The sequence below is a fragment of the Nanorana parkeri genome, unplaced genomic scaffold (genome assembly GCF_000935625.1).
Source record: "Nanorana parkeri isolate BGI_ZX_2015 unplaced genomic scaffold, ASM93562v1 scaffold1287, whole genome shotgun sequence".
Taxonomy (NCBI): Eukaryota; Metazoa; Chordata; class Amphibia; order Anura; family Dicroglossidae; genus Nanorana; species Nanorana parkeri.
In genome coordinates, this window is record NW_017307555.1 from 135,402 (window position 1) to 153,665 (window position 18,264).

The 18,264-nt window shown below is 43.2% G+C and overlaps 1 protein-coding gene across 3 annotated transcripts in view; it reads left to right on the plus strand.

Moving 5' to 3' along the window:
• PRKCG (protein kinase C gamma) overlaps positions 1-18,264 on the plus strand; it is a 338,573-nt gene that overhangs the window by 124,659 nt on the left and 195,650 nt on the right. For all 3 annotated transcript variants that reach the window (XM_018569099.1, XM_018569100.1, XM_018569101.1), the window contains exon 3: positions 13,070-13,152. In XM_018569099.1, coding sequence (XP_018424601.1) covers positions 13,070-13,152 — 83 coding nt within the window. The remainder of the gene's footprint in view (positions 1-13,069; positions 13,153-18,264) is intronic.

Below are 18,264 nucleotides of genomic sequence, written 5' to 3' on the forward strand. Positions count from 1 at the left end.
GATCATTACACGATGCACTTGCAGTGCTTAGGGTTAGGCTGCTCAGGCTTTCCTGCATCACCATGTGCTAACGGGAAAGAAAGAACAGTGTGATGACTCGATGTGCTACCTCTGTTTCTGCTTCACTATCTAATCCACAATCTGCAGTTGTGTGTCGCAATGAGGTCAGGGTTCAGACTAAAGTAGGATTCAGTTCGAGCTGCAGCAGTAAGTCACATTTAGCAGCTCAGGGTTCCTGGTTGCTAGGAGGCCAGACGCTGTGGGCATCCTATCAAGCAGTATCGCATTCTCGGCCCCATTCATCTATTGGCCAGGAGATTCACAGACAGAAGTTGAATGTTAACAAAGGGGCTAGGATGCTGGCTGACATCATTGTCTTTATATGGCCACATTTGGTCAATGATTAAAGACTAGTTTGGATATTTATGGGGAACCCCCACAAGTTGTTTTTTATTTTATTTTTGACACAGGGTCCCGCTGTGTGGTGCATTACATTTACTTTTTAAAAGAATGGGGTCCCCTCAAAAATTATACTAAAACTACATCATGGTTGGTATTTTAGGGTTTCTGGTACAGCTTTTGGTGAACTTCTCATGGGTTTTTTTTTGCCAGCCAACAGCAAAATATAATTTAATCCAAATGGCATTTTTCTTCTTTCGCAAAATGTCAGTTTTGCTTCAGTACATCCTACACATCCTGGGAGCCACCACTTCACAGACAGGTGGTGGCAGCTTCAGTGTCGCACGTTGGCTCTAATTATGGGGAAGAGTGTAATTCACTCTCCCCATAATTCTCCTTTAAATATCCAGGTACCTAGAACTCCCACTCATCCTTGTAGGATTCCATTTGCTCACCTACCTTTCTTGGGCAGCAATGAATTGATAGTTCTGTGTAGCTAATAATACATATTGTATATACGTTCTTAGTGTTTGAGGTCTAGATACAAATCACTTTCAGTTTACCCAGGTGCCACAGTCCTTTTTCTAAAGCAAGTGCCATCCTAAGTGGGAATTTTGTGTCCTGTCACTTTGAGTGTCTTGTGCGTGACTCACAGTGTCACTTCCCTTATGAAACATGTGTATCAAAGCACTGGCATTTAAGTGTTTGTGGATCAAAGTACTTGGCAACGGATATAAGCATCCCATTGCATAGCTCGAGCTGGTACAAAGAGTGAGACATTGGCAAAGTACACTTAGCATCATCCCCCGCAGAGATGGGTTGTTTTCTTGATGTGCCAATTAATAAGGGCTGGGAAAAGCTGCAGGGGGGAACTGGAGCTGGGTTTATGAAAATATAAATGGCGTATATGCCAAAAATGGCCCTTCGTCAGACAGGAGTTCATCTGTTGGCCTCTTTTCTGATCAGCCTTAACCTATGATAAGTGAAAGAATGCCATTTAATGACACATGACAGGATGGGGAAAAAAAGAAAATGCATGCAGTATTCCTAGTAGAATACATTTACTGGAGAAGAACAAAATCTTGTGCTAGAATGCTAATGCATACTCCATTTGTGTGTCTCACAAATCAATAACCAGTGCTTGTTTCTTTCTCTCCTTCACCTAATATAAAATGATCCTACTTGTGTAAACTAGTGTAATGTGCATATATAGGTATTATATTATTGTATGTACATTTTATAACATTTTAGTAAGAGGTAGAACTATACACAGGGGTTCAATTTAATGCAGAACATGCAAAGACCATGGAAACACTAATGGTTACCCTGATGGAAATGGAGGGCGGGGGGCATTAGTTCCTGAAATACAGTAGAGTGCTGCTCATAATCATTGTCTCTCATGGGGTTCTGCACAGGGCTGTTCAATGTCATGGGCGGCACCATCTTGGTTTAATGATGAAATGTGATCTCGCTGCGTCACTCGGGAGTACTCTTGTAGGTTGAACACTGTGTCAAGTAAACACAGTCAGTGCAGATCAGCATGCTTGAATAATATCCACCGAGCAGATTGAGATGAAAAGGCAGCAGTATTGCAGATGGGAGGGGGAGTAAGTGAGGTTGGTAGGTTCCTCTGGATTTGAAATTCCAGACTGAATTACTGCTCAGTGCTTGCATGGTTTGGAATCAGGGAGTCCTTTTTTAGGATACCCTTTCATGCTTGTTTAGCATAAGTAATTAGATCATGTCCATATCCTGGCATCAGGCTCACTTTATTGTACTTAGGATGTATACAGTGAACACAATGATCTGTTTAAAGCTGGCAATACACATTACAATTTATCTGCAGATTTTCTGTGGTCAGATGGAAAAGGTGCAACAGATTCCTCCATCTACACTTAATTGTGTGGATGGAGTAATCTCCACCTGGTCCAATCTGTTGCACTTTTTTCATCTGACCACAGAAAATCTGCAGATAAATTGTAAGGTGTATGGGCACCTTTTAGACTTCAGTTTTTCTATCCAAACATTTCAGTAAATTCCAGTTTGCTCATCACTCTTTTGTGTGGTGATCTTTGAACCATTCAACCCCCACTGCAGACTTCGGGCTGTCACTCACATACAGAAATCCCGAAATCAAAACTAGTCAATAATAAGAGGTTTCCGACAGCCGCCTGATTCAAACCTGACTATGAATCTGATGAGTGATGCTGGAGGAAAATAGAGGAAGTTGCACAGCAAAGGCTTCAGGAAGTGCAGTCTCCGTGAACTTGTAAGGAGGTGCAATTTAAGCATGAGCTTTTTCAGATTTCAAGGTTTTATTTCTGTGTTTTTCAGGTGTCTCCTGGCTTGAGACCCCATTTACACTGAGCTACAACAAAAAATTTTGCTGATTTGAGCTGAACGACGTTGAGCTACAGTGCTTATCGCTTCTTTTGGCAATCTATCAAAGCCTATTGGGGGCAAAACTGTCAAAATCCACTGTAAAAATAGTTAATGTTCAATCGACAAGCTTGAGCTACAAGCTACAGGCGACATTGAGTTGTGAGATGTGAATAGCTCCATTGAAATGCGTTGAATGAGCTACATTGAACAATTTGTGAGCGATATTTGAGCGATTCTTGAGCGGAAATCGCACTACAAATCGCTCAGTGTAAATGGGGTCTGAGTGCTTTTTGTTCGTTTTAGCCGATGGAAAGCTAGTTGCAAGTAGGCAGAAACAGTCGTCAGCTGCTCAGATTAATGTCTAAAGGCCAAAATATATACAATTCTTTTTGGAAACAATTTACCTTTTTGAGCAAGTAACACAACACTCACGTGTGAACGGGCACCATTAAATCTTCATGTCAAGGATTGTCGTAGTTAAAGGAGAACTATGGGGTTAAGGCTTTTCCCCATCGTTCTCCTTAGGGTAACGGGAGGACACAAACTAGCGTGCTCCCGTCACCCTAGGCTCAGTATACCGCGAGCTGTAGCTTGCGGTAAACTGAGAGGCCGCAGCTGAAGCGGATCCCGACAATTATGTCTGGATCCGCCCAGCTGCGTAACTGACAGCTGGCTCTGCCTATCTAGAGGCAGAGCCAGCTGTACCCGCCCCCTCCCCCGTCCATTCCGCCAGTCAGCGCTGGTGGATCAAAGCGGGGAGGGGGGAATCCAGCCCCTCCCCTGTCACGGCAGAGAGCTGTGACAGGATTGAGAGGTGAGCGAACGCCGGTATGTGTTCGCTCACCTCCCGATCTACTGAGCCGACCTGTGACAGTTTCATTGTCACAGGTCGGCTAGAACTATGAGGTGAGTGAAAAGCACTCACCTCATAGTTCTCCTTTTAACTACAGTGCTGGTCAATGAGTTGGAAATTTAACTAATGAGAACTCTTTACTTGCGTACTTGAGACTTGCAAACTAGTGAGGAATGCTCAGCATGAGGCAAGAAACCAGCAACTTCTAAAATGAGGTGGCAGCACACATTTCAGTCATGATGTGACATGACATTAAAAAAACATCCACTTCCCCTGCTCTACACAGCCCTGCCTGCAGTGCTCATACGCCTCTGCATCATACCACATCTTCTCCTGATCTGGAGGACTGGGATCTTAAATCTAACATCAGATCACTGCCTACACGACAAGATGAGAAACTTATGTGACACCAGGGCAGCCATCAGAAATTTTGGGGCCCCTTACACGGCTTTAGGCCGCCTCCCCCCCCCCACCGCACCGCCACAGGGCAGGGCTGAGTGACCCTCTGGACGCAGGGCTGAGTGCCCCCGCTGGACGCAGGGCTGAGTGCCCCGCTGGACGCAGGGCTTGTTGACGCGCTGGACGCAGGGCTTGGTGACCCGCTGGACGCAGGGCTTGGTGACCCGCTGAACGCCGGGCTTGGTGAACCGCTGGACGCAGGGCTTGGTGACCTGCTGGATGCAGGGCTTGGTGAACCGCTGGACTCAGGACTTAGTGATGCGCTGGACTCAGGGCTTAGTGACCCGCTGGGCGCAGGGCTTAGTGACACGCTGGACTCAGGGCTTAGTGACGCGCTGGACTCACCTGAGAGTGACCCTGCAGAGCCCACCATAGATGCTGCACAGCCCATCTGAGACTGTCTGTAGTGGGCTCTGAAGTGGTTCTAAGGTAGGCTGGTCAGTAAGTATTTCTTCTTTATTTTTGCCCTGTAACCAAAACGAGCAGTGCAAGGGTTAATTTTTAAAAATCACTCCTGCACTCTTCTAAAGCTAAACGAGTACATAGCGTCTGGAGATTGTCAAGTCCAAACCAAGAAGTGAGAGCAGATAATTTTCGGGTTCTACACAGGCGAGATTACTAGATGGATGCTCACTCCTAGGAGGAACAGGTGTGTCCAGGACATATGCCGTCTGAACCGGCACCCAGTCCCAGGAGCAGCCAGCAGTTTGTTTACATGCCAGCTCCAGCTCCACCACTGACGTAAGCCCTATGTTGGTGGCAGCAAAAGAGTTTAACTCTTGGGGATGAATTGAGGAGAAACTAAGATCTCTGAGGATGACATGTGGATGCAACAAGAAGTTGGATGAGATGCAGTTTAATCTCAGGTTGTGTAAGGTTTTTTTTTTACTATCAGAGCAGTAAAAATGTGAAATTCCCTTCCACAGTTAGTATCAAATGAAAGCTTAGATAACTTCCAAAAACACTTAGAGAGTTATTCACTTACCTGCCGAAGGATCTAGCCATAGCTTCGGCTGATCCTTTGACTCACATCGGCCACCGGAACCCTTCGGTTCAGTCAGCGGCTTCAGCCGAGCCGAACGCATATGCCTCAGCTCGGCTGAGTCGAAGTGACAGCCGAAGTGGGGAGAACAGTCTGCTGAAGCAGATTGTGTTCCCAGCTATTGTCAACAATTGGGTGGAGCCAGCCGTAATGTCACGGTTGGCTCCATCCAGTTGTTGTCAATCAATGACAGGCCAGCATCCTCAGGTTATTTGAGGACACAGGGCTGTCATTAAATGACAATTGAGCAGAGCTCTGCCCATTTGTTTGGATTTTTCCTGGACTTCCGGGCAGGCTGTCAGGTGTCGGACAAATGTAAACAGTTGGGCGTAGCTAGCGGTGATGTCACCGCAAGCTTCGCCCAATTGTTTAAATTTTGCTGGCATCTGTCAGAATGTCATTCTGCGGCGGGAGTTTGTCTCGTGCGGACAGGTTGGCGGGCATCAGGTTTTTAAAATGATTATTTATTTGTTTTTATCTCGACGATTCATCTTCATGAACAACACTGGATGTTGTGATTGACGCTGGATTACGTCGCTGCATCAATTTTTTCTTGGGGGGGGAGGGTTAATAAAGGACTTGTCAAAAATCTATGTTTTGTTTTTATTTCAATTAAAGGATTTATTAAAGTCTGGTGTGTTTATTTACATTTTCATGTCACCCTTTAGTGAATGAGTAGGGGGGACAAGTGGCCCTTACTCATTCACAAGGCAGGGCGCATCTGGGTGCCCCTTTTATTTAGGGGGAATGGGGCACGCTAAGGAGGTAGCAAGTAGAATAGACGAGACAAATGCTGTTTGGGGCATTCAGCTATTTACTCACTGCCATTCGACCCCTATGAGAATAGGGGCGAACAACAGCGAGTGAACTGCCAGGGCTTTGGCTCAGCAGATCCAGATGTTGGATCGGCTGAGTCAACGGCTTCTGCACTTCTCAGCTCAGCCGAACATGCAGAGCATATTCAGCTGACTGAAGCCAGCCAATGTACGGCTGATTTTAGCCAATGCACGGCTGGAATCAGCCGTACAGAGCTGAAGTGAATAGCCGAACGCCGTTCAGCTCAGTTCACTTCAGCTCGGTTATTAAATCAGCTGCTCTCAGCAGCTTAATGAATTACCTCCTTAGATGAGGTTCTCAGTTCACAAAATATACAGGAATATGGGAGTTGTTAGTGACATGTACACACACCAACACACATACAGGTTGAGCTGGATAGATCTGTCTCTTTATTCAACCTTACAAGCTATGTAACTGTTTAATTTTTCCACAGTGCCTGCAGCTACAGAGGTCAGCGATGGCTTGTTTTAAGCACATTTATTGCTTGTTAATAATATGTAAATATTTGAAAACCGGAGTTTTCCTTTAAATATATTTTATACTGCTACACATCTAAATTATTTCCAAACGTACCTCTAAATGTTCATCATAGCACTTCCTTTCCTATAACTTATATTTTAAGTTTGTCTTTTCAACCCTTTCATTTGTTTCTTAACTTTTTGACTCCTGGCTGGCAACTTTCTTGTAGAAGTGATTTGGACAGCTTTTATAGGTCGCTTTTATACAGGTAATGTGCCTACATGCATGTCATGTGCACACACACACATATGAAAAGTACAATTGTGTGTATTTGGTATGAATGAGCCTTTATGTGTTGAAACTGCTTCATGTGACATTTCAAAAGGAATAATTGAATAAAGTATTTTTAGATTTGGGGTAAAGGTTTAGAACTTTTGCTTAGACCTGTCATTAATAATTAAATGTCTGACAGCGTGATTACAAGCCAGAATCAGCACAAGCTCAGCATGGTCATATAATATTGCTTACCTATTAGAAAGTTGTTGGCAAGGATAGAGCTGTGTTCTCTGGAGGTTTTCCAGATTGTAATATAACCAGCCATCTAATAATAAACTATTGTATATGAGTATAACATTGTAGGCCAAACAGTTCCTGTAAATTGTCTTTTTCTATTGCTGCATGACTACTTTTAGGACTGGTTCACACCTGGGCGTTTTACAGCGTGTTCCCACGCGCTATAAAATGCTTAACATGTGAAAACCAATGATTGCCTATGGGCATGGTTCCCACCTGGGCGTTTTACAGCGTGTAGGAACGCGCTGCAAAACGCCCTACGCCCAAAGAAGTACAGGAGCTTCTTTGGGGCGTATTTGCTGCGCGTATCCATTAGGATACAGCCGGATAGCCCTCGGAAACGCGCATTTGTCACGGTAAAAACACGCGGCACGAAACGTGCGGCAAACGCGCATTTTTGGTACGCCTAGGTGTGATCCCAGTCTTAGTAATAACAATTTAACTATTATTTATGCACTGTCAACATACCCTGCAGTGATGTGTTTTGAGATTTTAGGGTGTGACTTCCTTGTAAATTGTGCTGACATTGCAATAGATTGCATAGATGTAAATCTAAGGTGGCAACATATATCTCTACTTGGTTTCCACCAAGGTGGACTTTCTTGCTTTTAACTACATTTTCTCTACAAAAGTGGTGCAAATTCAGTAATCCCAAACATTACAAGGTGCAACTACCAATGCATCTGTCTAGTTAGTGCCCTGTTCTCACCTAGACATTTTGTAGCACTAATCTCGAACATTCATCCAGGTCATGGTATATCTGTAAAAAATAAGTTTCACTGGTCTTCCAACCAGCTTTCTAAATTGAGAATTGACTTATTTTTTTACAGATATACAAAACACTCCCCATTGTTTTCTATAGCCCCTATTCACACCTGAGCGTTCAGACACTTGTAGCAAAATGTGTTTTGCTTGAAAAAGTACATGAGCTTTTTTTCAGACAGATTTGACCATTTTTGTCCCCATAAACTTCAATTGAAACACCCTAAAATGCATGTCACAAGCAGTTTTTGGGTAATTTTGCATTATGTCACAGAAGCTACTGCTTTTCATTGGGCCAAATAGAAAAATGCTTAAACAAACACTTCAAAAAAACACATGTATACCCAGAAGGATTTTTAATAAACATCCCACCCATGTCTGCTTTAAACCTAGCAATACACTGAGGCAACAACTGGTTCACCTGGTTCACCCAAAAGACCCAACGCCAACATGAGCAACATTGTGTACGCAGTCCAGTGCAGTGAAATGTATGTCGGTGAAACAACACAGAAGTTACACCAGTGTATGACACAGCATAGAAGAGTCAAACCATCTGGTTAGGATTCGGCAGTATACCTACAACTCAAGTTAAAAGGTCACTCCTTTGAAGACAGTCAAGTACACATCCTAGACAGGGAGAAGGACTGGTTTAAAAGAGGCATGAAAAAGGCCATTTATGTAAAAATGAAGAAGCCAAGCTTGAACAGAGGGGGGGGGGATTGGAGCAACATTCACCATATTTATTCCCAGATAATTTTTGTGCAAGTCATTCTGAATTGAGAAAGTCTGCACAACTATCACAACCACTGTGGCAGTTTACAGCAGCTATCTGGATATGTTTTCTTCTCGGCAGAGCCTTGGTGGCCTCTACCTAGACCACTCCGGAGGAAAAATGTGTGGCTGGCCTGTAATGTAATGTGCTAGGAGTACTCTAACCTACATGGAGCACTCACCTTGGCACTTTGTGCAGCATGTGAGTTGCTGCAGGGTGCCTTATGGTTCCAGAGGCCATGGTTCATTGTGGTAGAGCCTTGTTCCTTAAGACCCCCTTCTACAAATAGGGGTTCATGTGGTCATCGATACCTGCCTGCCTGGGAAGCCACACGACCTCTGTGCACCCCCCCTCTGAGTGCACCTGCTGTGAATGTGCCTACCATTTTCATCTCCTGGCATGTGCTGAGCTGGCTACACACACTGCCCTAATTGCTGTAACTCTGCATGCTACTGTCCAGAGTCCAGATGTCTGCTCTGGGTTTCCTCTGCTGCCAGCAGTGCTGGGACACAAGGCATTTTCCACCCCCACAGTAGTACCTGTCTCCCAAAATCTCTTCCAAGCTCAAAGAACCAATTTCTGTCCTTGTGGATGCTGTGTGTGATTGTTTGTAGTAAGAGCTATCTGTGTTGACCTAGTCAAAGGTCCCTAGCCTGGGTTCCTTTAAAAGGGCTCTCTGTGTTGTACAGTGACTTGGATCAGCCTAAAAATTGTTTATGCTTTCTAAACGATTTGTTCATCAATAGGGTTTCCTTAACAAGGGGACTGTAGATCTAGCTAACTCCAGGGTTTTACTTTTAATCTGTTCACTGTCCATATTTGGACACCCCCATTTTTTCTCCCCTGCATTAGCTCTGCTTTGGTATCAGGAGATCCCTTTATTGGGGTGCCTGGGTGGCCTTATCCTCAGAGAGTAGTCCGGAGCTTGTCATCCAGCATCATCATGGGGATACAAACTCTGCAGAGCTTTAGGAGGCTACTGAATGTCCACAAATCATTGCTGGAATCCTTCTATCACTTGGAGTACCTGGGCCTGGTCTTGAAAGTGGTCCTAACTAGGGTATTTGTTCCCCCGGAAAGATCATATCTCATCACTCTCATACTTGGACCTTAAAGTCAAAGAATTGCTCAACTATTTGCTTTTACATGAAAGTGCTGGACTTGATGGTGGCCTCCATACTGGCAATTACCTCTGCATACTTTCACTCCAGGCCATAACAGCTTAGCATTCTGGCTGCGTGGATGGTGGATCTCCAACCTAGCATTGGAATTGGGAAAAGTTTTCTTCCAATGTTCTGGAAGGTACTCACGATGGATTCCATCCAGTTTGGGTGGGGAGGATTCAAATGGTATGAGGTGGGGATTAGCAAAACAATGCCTCTTGCGTTCCTCTTGGAGCACACACTGCTGGTATCACCCATTCCAGTACATCACAAATACCAACAAATTTCCCCTACCAGGGAGTCACAGGTGCTGCATACACCCTCTCATGTAAGTAGATCACTTTATGCAGCTGTATACAGTATGTACTCTGGTACTTTGCTACACCCTTGCATGCACAAGGACATACAATTCTGTATGCAGACTGTCCCTGTCCAAATTGTGTCTGTGTGCATGCGTGGGTGTATGCAAATACCTGTGTATACCCACCTACAGGTGCATATAGTCATTGACCTATATAGGAGGATGTGCACAACATATGTGGCTTCCTGGCTGGGAAAATTCACCAGTAATTACATTTACACAGGTTAAGCAAGGTTTAGGACCTTGGACAAGTTACTATGTCCAAGAAATGTTCTATAACACAACAATCTTTATACAGTTGGAATGTTTATTGAAGGTTACAGGAGAGCAAACAAATTTGCTGCATCAAGGTTGATAATAAACATACTGTATAGGATTGTAAAGTGTGTATAAAGTCAAAATAGGTTAGTTTTATATGGTGTAGAGTAGAATTAAAACCCTGCAATGTTATTTTCTGCTGCCTGTGTCTAGCTGGTGAGATTTCCCTTGATGTCATATCCTGCAACAGGAAAGGAAAGGAAATCTCAAATAGGTGAGTTGTTATAGAAACAATTTCCCACTTCTTGCACTGGTGACAACTCTAAAATGTAGTTATGAGGATTAATAGAAAGTAAATCTCCACAGTTTCTCATTTTATTTTGTGGCTGATTTGAGGTCAGTGGTGGGTTTTTGTTTCATGTTGATAGGGCCTTTATTTGAGGTTAATCTGCTTCTTTTTTGCAGCAAAGCATCCCTTAAAAAGTGAGCTTTTGCTTCAGGGGGTATTATTTGTTTGTTTTTTTGAGTATATTATTTTATACTGTATGTTGATAGGACCTTCTTTTTAGGGTAAACTGCCAATTGTTTATTTCCCAGTTTTACGGTTGTCACCACAATATAAGGTAAGGGGTGGGGACACCAGGTCTGGTAAAACACAGAGCCAGACGGGATTACTTCTCTATTCATAGAGATTTCTTCTCACTCCCTGTTGTGTCTCTGTAACAGGAAATTAAGGGAAAGCTCTCCAATGGGACACAGGCAGGAAAAAAAGGAAACTGATATGGGTTTTGACCATTCCCTAAATTATTAATTAGAAGAAAAATGCCTAGAGATGCACTTTAACTGAACAGTAGCCGATCCTGCCATGGAACAGTATTTTTATGTGTAGTGATATTATTAGAGCTGCAGCTAACGATTATTTTCAAAATCGATTAGTTAGCCGATTATTAGGTTCGATTAATCGGTTAATCGGATAAACAATAAAATAAAGTTTAAAAAATGGCTCCAGTGATAGGACTACTAGTTTGTATTGAGGTTGTAGTCCATCACAGGAGCAAGCTTGGAGCGGTGGAAGTAAAAAAGAAAAAAGATAGTGTGGTGTGCAATATAGTGAAATGGAAAGTGTAAAATTATACAGCAATGAATGCCGAATGGCACCGGCTATAGAGGACTACAAAACCCAGCAAAAGCACATTATACAGCGCAATGCAGAATACCGCCAGCTATAGAGGAATACAACAAATCCCAGCAATAGTACTGTATTTTTCCATGTATAAGACTATACTTTTTCTTAAAATATTTACCTAAAAATGGAGGGGCGTCTTATACACGTGGGGCCTAGAGGAGAACAGTGTTTGCGAAACTGGTGATACCTCTGCAAACTAGCCTCACGAGAAACGTCCGATTGCAGAGACAAGCTAACAGGTTTCCTCCAATCATGAGCCTTACGTACCAGACGTCAGCTGATGCTGCGGAGAGTGTGTAGCCAGTGCCCAGATGCAACATGGAGCAGTAATGTCTGAGCATTCTGAGCCCATAAAAATGTCAGAAAACCAAAAAAATACCGGTACCAGTAAGCGGCTGTCTTACTCTGCAAAATGTTCACTGGATGTAATCAGTTATGCAAAAGAGCATGGGAAATATTGATTCCTGAATTTTGGGTAAGAAATGTGGGGGGCGTCCTATACATGGGGGCGTCTTATAGACGGAAAAATACGGTACATAATAGCTGGCGGCATTCTGCATTGCGCTGTATAATGTACTATTGCTGGGTTTTGTAGTCCTCTATAGCTGGTATTTAGCATTGTACCACTTTATAATGTATTATTGCTGGGATTTGTTGTAGTCCTCTATAGCTGGTGGTATTTAGCATTGTACCACTTTATAATGTACTATTGCTGGGATTTGTTGTAGTCCTCTATAGCTGGTGGTATTCCGCATTGCGCTGTATAATGTATTATTGCTGGGACTTGTAGTCCTCTATACAGCGCAATCCAGAATATCACCAGCTATAGAGGAGTACAACAAATCCCAGCAATACATTATACATATAGTGTATAATGTATTGCTGGGATTTGTATTCCTATGTATAATATACAGCACAATGTACCATCAGCTATAGAGGAATACAAATCCCAGCAATACATTATAGAGCACCATGTGTGGGAAAGTGCAGGCTTACCTGAGCAGTCTTCCAGCAACTTGCTTCTGAGATCGGACCTGTCTATCAGCGGCTGTCATCCCCCCACAACAGCTCCCCCTTACTACATCTCCCCGCGTCCCTTGCCGATTGTGGATGGGCAGGAAATGTGAGGCGGGGAGGAGGTGCGGCGTGTGGAGCGTGGATGCGAGCGGGTCTGGCAGCGGCAAGTGTGAGGTGGGGAGGAGGTGCGGCGCACAGCGTGTGGAGCTGTGAACAGGGCCAACTGATCGGAAGCCGATTAATCGATTATTGAAAAAGTTGACAACTTTTCCAATAATCGATAATAATCGATTATGTCGATTAGTTGTTGCAGCCCTAGATATTATCTGCAGTGACAAAAAGGTATCATTTTAATGCTATGATTTCATGTGGTATGGTGATGTCATCAGAATTTTGGGAGCTGAAAGTCATTTTTGCATTTGGGTCCGGAATACCTAAGTGGAAAAGGCATCCCAGTGACTCCTTTCTCGCTTCCAATTTTTATTTGTGTTTTTATTTTGCTGTCTTAATTCACTTCTGATGAATTTAACTTATTTTTCCTTTCAGTTTGCAGCTTTGTAGTTCATAAAAGATGCCATGAATTTGTCACCTTTGAATGCCCTGGTGCCGGTAAAGGACCACAAGCAGACGTAAGTACTGTGTGAATTCCCTGATGCTAGCTCCTTTACTTTAAACATTCCTCAAGAATATGCCTCTATATTATTATGCATGCAATTATAATCTGATGTGAGCATGACTGATAAAAGCTATGGAAAATGATAATCATCTGGTATTAACTAGTCACTTAAAAGTAAAACTGGGTTTATTTTTGGAATACTGAATATGCATTAACAATTTATGTGCCAAAGGGGTCAGTAAGGCATTGAAACCCATCTGGCACATGGGAATTCATTAATACACGAGAAGAAAATAGAAATTAGCTCATTAACCTTCGCTACTCCAGATAAATTATCCAACAAGATAAATAAAGTATGGCCTATGTGGATTTATGTATGACAGCAAGCAATATCCAAGTCAACATTCTGCAACATTCTGCTGAAGAAGGGAATACTGTAAATGACTAACCTATGTTATAAAATCAGAATCTCATAAACTTTTCTTCATTCTTTCCTCTTATTTCCTCTTCCTTTCTTTTATCAACCTGCAAATAAAATTACTATGCTGTGCCTTTAAAACATTTCACATTTACAAACTTTCTCTAGAGCTGATCTGACTCTTTGGAATGGTTTAACTTGTCCTATTAGGCTAGACTCTGTGTCCAAAATATTAAAGACCAACTAGCCATTTGTTTTTTTTTATTTTAGTTTCATATATTGGAGGAAGAATGAGCAACAAAACACTTTTTAGTAAAGTAGGGAAAGGCTACAACCTTTTTAGGATGTTATTGTTCTCTGTTCCTTTCTGTCCATTTGACTCCTCTTTCCCTAATTTCTTCTTTTGGTGTCTCAGAAATAGAAAGAAAGTATAATTCACCAATGGAGTCACAGACTTCAATAAACGTCTGACGATATTTTAACCAGTAGCTGTCCGGAGCAATTTCACACTATTTGCGTACACATGATAAAATATAAACTTTGGGCTAGAAAACAGCTCCAGACCCCCAGACAAGGCCCTGTAGAATTAACAAATGCTATTTGTTTAATTTTTATGTTGAACGATATTTGCGCAAATGTTTATCAAACCATTATTGTTAGGATAACATAAACTAAATTAAAATGTAGTGCACAGAAGCAGACTATAATACCCATTTTTTGGGTAAAATATGAAAGATGGGATCACGTCTAGTGTTGGGTTCGAACATCAGTAGTTTGTGTGTTCGCCGAACATACAAACTATAAGGGTGTTCGGCGGGCTGTTGGACCGCTGAATGCCCCACAAGGCAATGCGCCTTGTGAAGCCCTAATAGACTAAAGGCCTGCAGGCATGTGGCCTGGTATGGGAGGAAGGCCACTCGCTCACCCCCCCTTTCCTTACCTATGCACGGATCAAGTATCTGGTATGGAATTTTAGGGGGACCCCACGTCCCCGTCCCCCCATTTTTGGGGATGGGGTTCATCCTTAAAATTCCTACCAGAACTTAAGGGCTTGGTATAACTTTAAGGGGGAACCCCACACGCATTTTTTTTTTACACGGGGTCCCTCCTAAATATTCTTACCAGACCTTAAGGGTCTGGCATGATGGGGGGAACCCCACACTTTTAAAAAACATTATTGGTCCGTCCTAACATTCCTACCAGACCTAAAGGTTCATTTTTATTGTTAGCCTTTAAGCAATGTTAAAACCACTGCTCCTTTAAAAGCGGTATTTTTTTAAAAAGTTTTAAAGTTAAAGGTTTTTTTTCATTGATTCCTGTCCCCCAGGGCAGTACCCGAATCCCCATACATCTTTTTTGGCCAATAAATTGCATATATGGCTTCAAAATGGGGACATTTGATTTTCAATGTTCTACCCCCATAGACTTGCATTGAGTTTGAATATAAACTTTGCCCATGTTCAAAAGCTTGAATTTGAACCAAACAGGGGGGTGATTGGCCCATCATTAGTCATGTCGGGTATATAGATACCAAACATGTCAAGCCATAAAATTGCGTTCGCCCGTGAAGCCGCAAAAAAAATCAATACCCGAAATCTCCCACAGGGAACACTTTAAACGCTTTTACCGCTCATCAGTTTAGTGCTAACAGTCAATAATGGCTCTAGAAGTATTGCTCTCACTCCGCCATTCGTGTAACATGTGTAGCGCAATTGTCGTTTTCGCACGTAGGCGCACCAACGTGCTTTTACGTGTGTATGTGTATGCACGTGGGGGGGCTGGGACTTTAAAACTTTTTTCTGTGCATTTTTTTATTTTTCTTATGTTACTTTTATTGTTTTACATTTTTAAACACTTTTTTTCTTTTTTACACTAACCTTATTGCTATCACAGGGGACTAACAAGCCCTCTATGTAATAGCAGATAGGGTGTGACAGGCCCTCTTTATGGAGACATCAGGATCTTTCAGACCCCTAATGTCACCTAGGGACCCCAAAGAAGCTGAGGAAGCAGAGATCTGCTTCCCCAGCTTCTTCTCCTGGATCTAAGAGCTGAAGAATGTAAACAGTGACACCGGAAGTGATGTAATGCACATAACTTCCGGATCCAGTGTGCAGGGAGACCCCCCGAGCTGGTCCCGTTTACTGCACGGGGACAGCAGAGCCTGGGGAAGCCAACGGAGGCCCCGGAGGGGGGGATTGGGGACAGCGCCGTTCGGTGCAACGCCGTTCGGGTTGCTTGTACATTAACAGCCATCGCTGGCTGTTAAAAAATGACACAAAGAACACGGCTGCAGCAAAAACTGTTGTTTTAACCACTTCTATGGGCCCACCATATAAAGGCGTATGTTGTTATTTATAGGGGCTAGCTTTTCTAAAAACAGGAAAATGTTAAGCTTTAAAATGCATTAAACCCATGCTGGGATTCTACAATCACGTTGGAGTGTACAACACCATCAATTTAATTTGTTACTGTAATTATGGCTGTAGTGTTTTGCTGAAACGTTTAAAACAGAGCATTTTGGATTAGGTTGACAGCAGGGGCATGCAGAGGAATCTTTTGGGGGAGGCCCAGCCTTATTTGTTAAAGCTGAACTTCAGAAAATTATTTAAAATCCAGTTCATAAAATTGTTTAAAAAAAACAAAACTATATTTTACATTAAACTTACATCCATTAAGCCACATTGATTGTGGCTTAATGGGCGTAGGTTTAGATAAATGCGCAGGGTTTCACAAGTGTCAATTAAGAGGCAGTTTGAGAACCCAATTGTTGATCATAGGTGTCCATTCAAATTTCCATGATGATGTTAATCATTTTAAAAGATAATTTTAAAGATTGCAGATGTGTTTCATATGCTTACTTTCACTGACTCTTTATTAAAACTCTTCAACAAATCAAGTTACTATGAATTTTGTCTATTTTTACAAAGTTCAAAAGCATGAGAACGCTGAACCAAGAAAGCATTGTGCTTCACAGTTATAAAAGTGCTTAATTGTTATAACACACTACCTGTGGAAAGCAATGTCACTCATCCACATGCAATGCAACATGTCCTTACCTTAACTAGCCAGTCCGGTATCAGGAGAGACGACATGGACCAATACAAAGGTCTGCAGTTCCCTTAATAGCAGTCACCATGTGGGTAGCTAACAGCTTCTGTAACTTGTTTGATTAGTAACCTATAACCTGCAAAGGTGGAGCTTAGACACAATCTGAGAGCTAAAAATAATACATAGGCTAGTGGTTCTGGGACAGGGATAGCATGAGCTAGATAGGCAGATTTGTCTGTACATTTTCTGCTTGGCCAACAATTCTCTAAATAATGAGGAAATCTTTATCTTGTTGATCAACCTAACAAGAAGCAGAGACAATATTGATTCTTGCTATGGGAAACTTGTATGCAGATCTTCCTTGCAAAGCCATTTTGCTCTGTACTTCCACAATCTCCATACATGAGACTACTGAAGTCATGGCACTCTCCTTCTTCATCCACAGTGCTGGCTATATTCTTCATGGTAACCTCAGACACTGATGAGGATCTTGCAATAAATATTTGTGAGACTTGAGACATGTTAGACATACATGTGACATACAAACATGTGACGTGGTAGAAATGTCACAAGCACTCCAATAAGAATTTCAGTCAATGTTCTTTATTGACAAAATAATTGTCACTTTGTATAGCGATGTTTCAGAACCGTTTAGGTCCCTTCTTCAGGCAAACAAAGTGTAACAATCAAAAACAAAGTGCAGTTATATATACACAGTAGTGAAACATCAAAAACCAATCAGAAACCATTGGAACCTCAGTGTGGTTGGCACTGCCCTACTAAAGGCCAAAGAAAGAGCCCAACATAAAGGGGTGCCCAAGGACACAAATAGGATCCCATTCGTACAGACCTTTTAATGACATGTCACAAATCATTCATAGGACCACACTGAAAAACATGAATATCCTGCAGGCAGACAAAAACCTGACACCAGTCATAAAAACAGCACCACTTTAGGTGCATCGCTGTGATAAGACATTACGGCAGTGGCAGAACTACCGCCGGTGTGGCCGCACCGGGGCCTCAGCCCTCCAGACACAGTCCCTGTGCATAGATGGTGGGACTCGCCGGCCGCCGGATAGCACCGGATCGGTATCCAGCGGCCGGCGGGCCCCCCATCTCTGCGCCGGGAGTGTTGAATCATCCGTTCAGAGATGGGGAGATGGGGGGACTGTGCTGGGCCCCCCCCAGGCTGAGGCCTCGCGCTTCCGGGGGCCTCGCGCCCACCAGACTCACCCGCAGTCACCAACGCAATGATCTGCATGCGCTGCTGTATGTACGCCCCTTCACCGAGCGGGAGTCCCGGTAAACGCTGATGTACTTCCGCCAGCTCACAGCGCAGCATGAAGAAACAGTCGCCGGCTCAGAAGCAAGTGAGGGAATCGGGGACATCGGATATCCCTGCCCCCACACAATTCTACAGTTCTGCCACGCCAGGATCGGAGGTAAGAGATGCGATGAAGAATACGACCCTGCACCGAGCGGGAGTCCCGGTAAACGCTGATGTACTTCCGCCAACGCACAGCGCAGCATGAAGAAACAGTCGCCGGCTCAGAAGCAAGTGAGGGAATCGGGGACATCGGATATCCCTGCCCCCACACAATTCTACAGTTCTGCCACGCCAGGATCGGAGGTAAGAGATGCGATGAAGAGGTG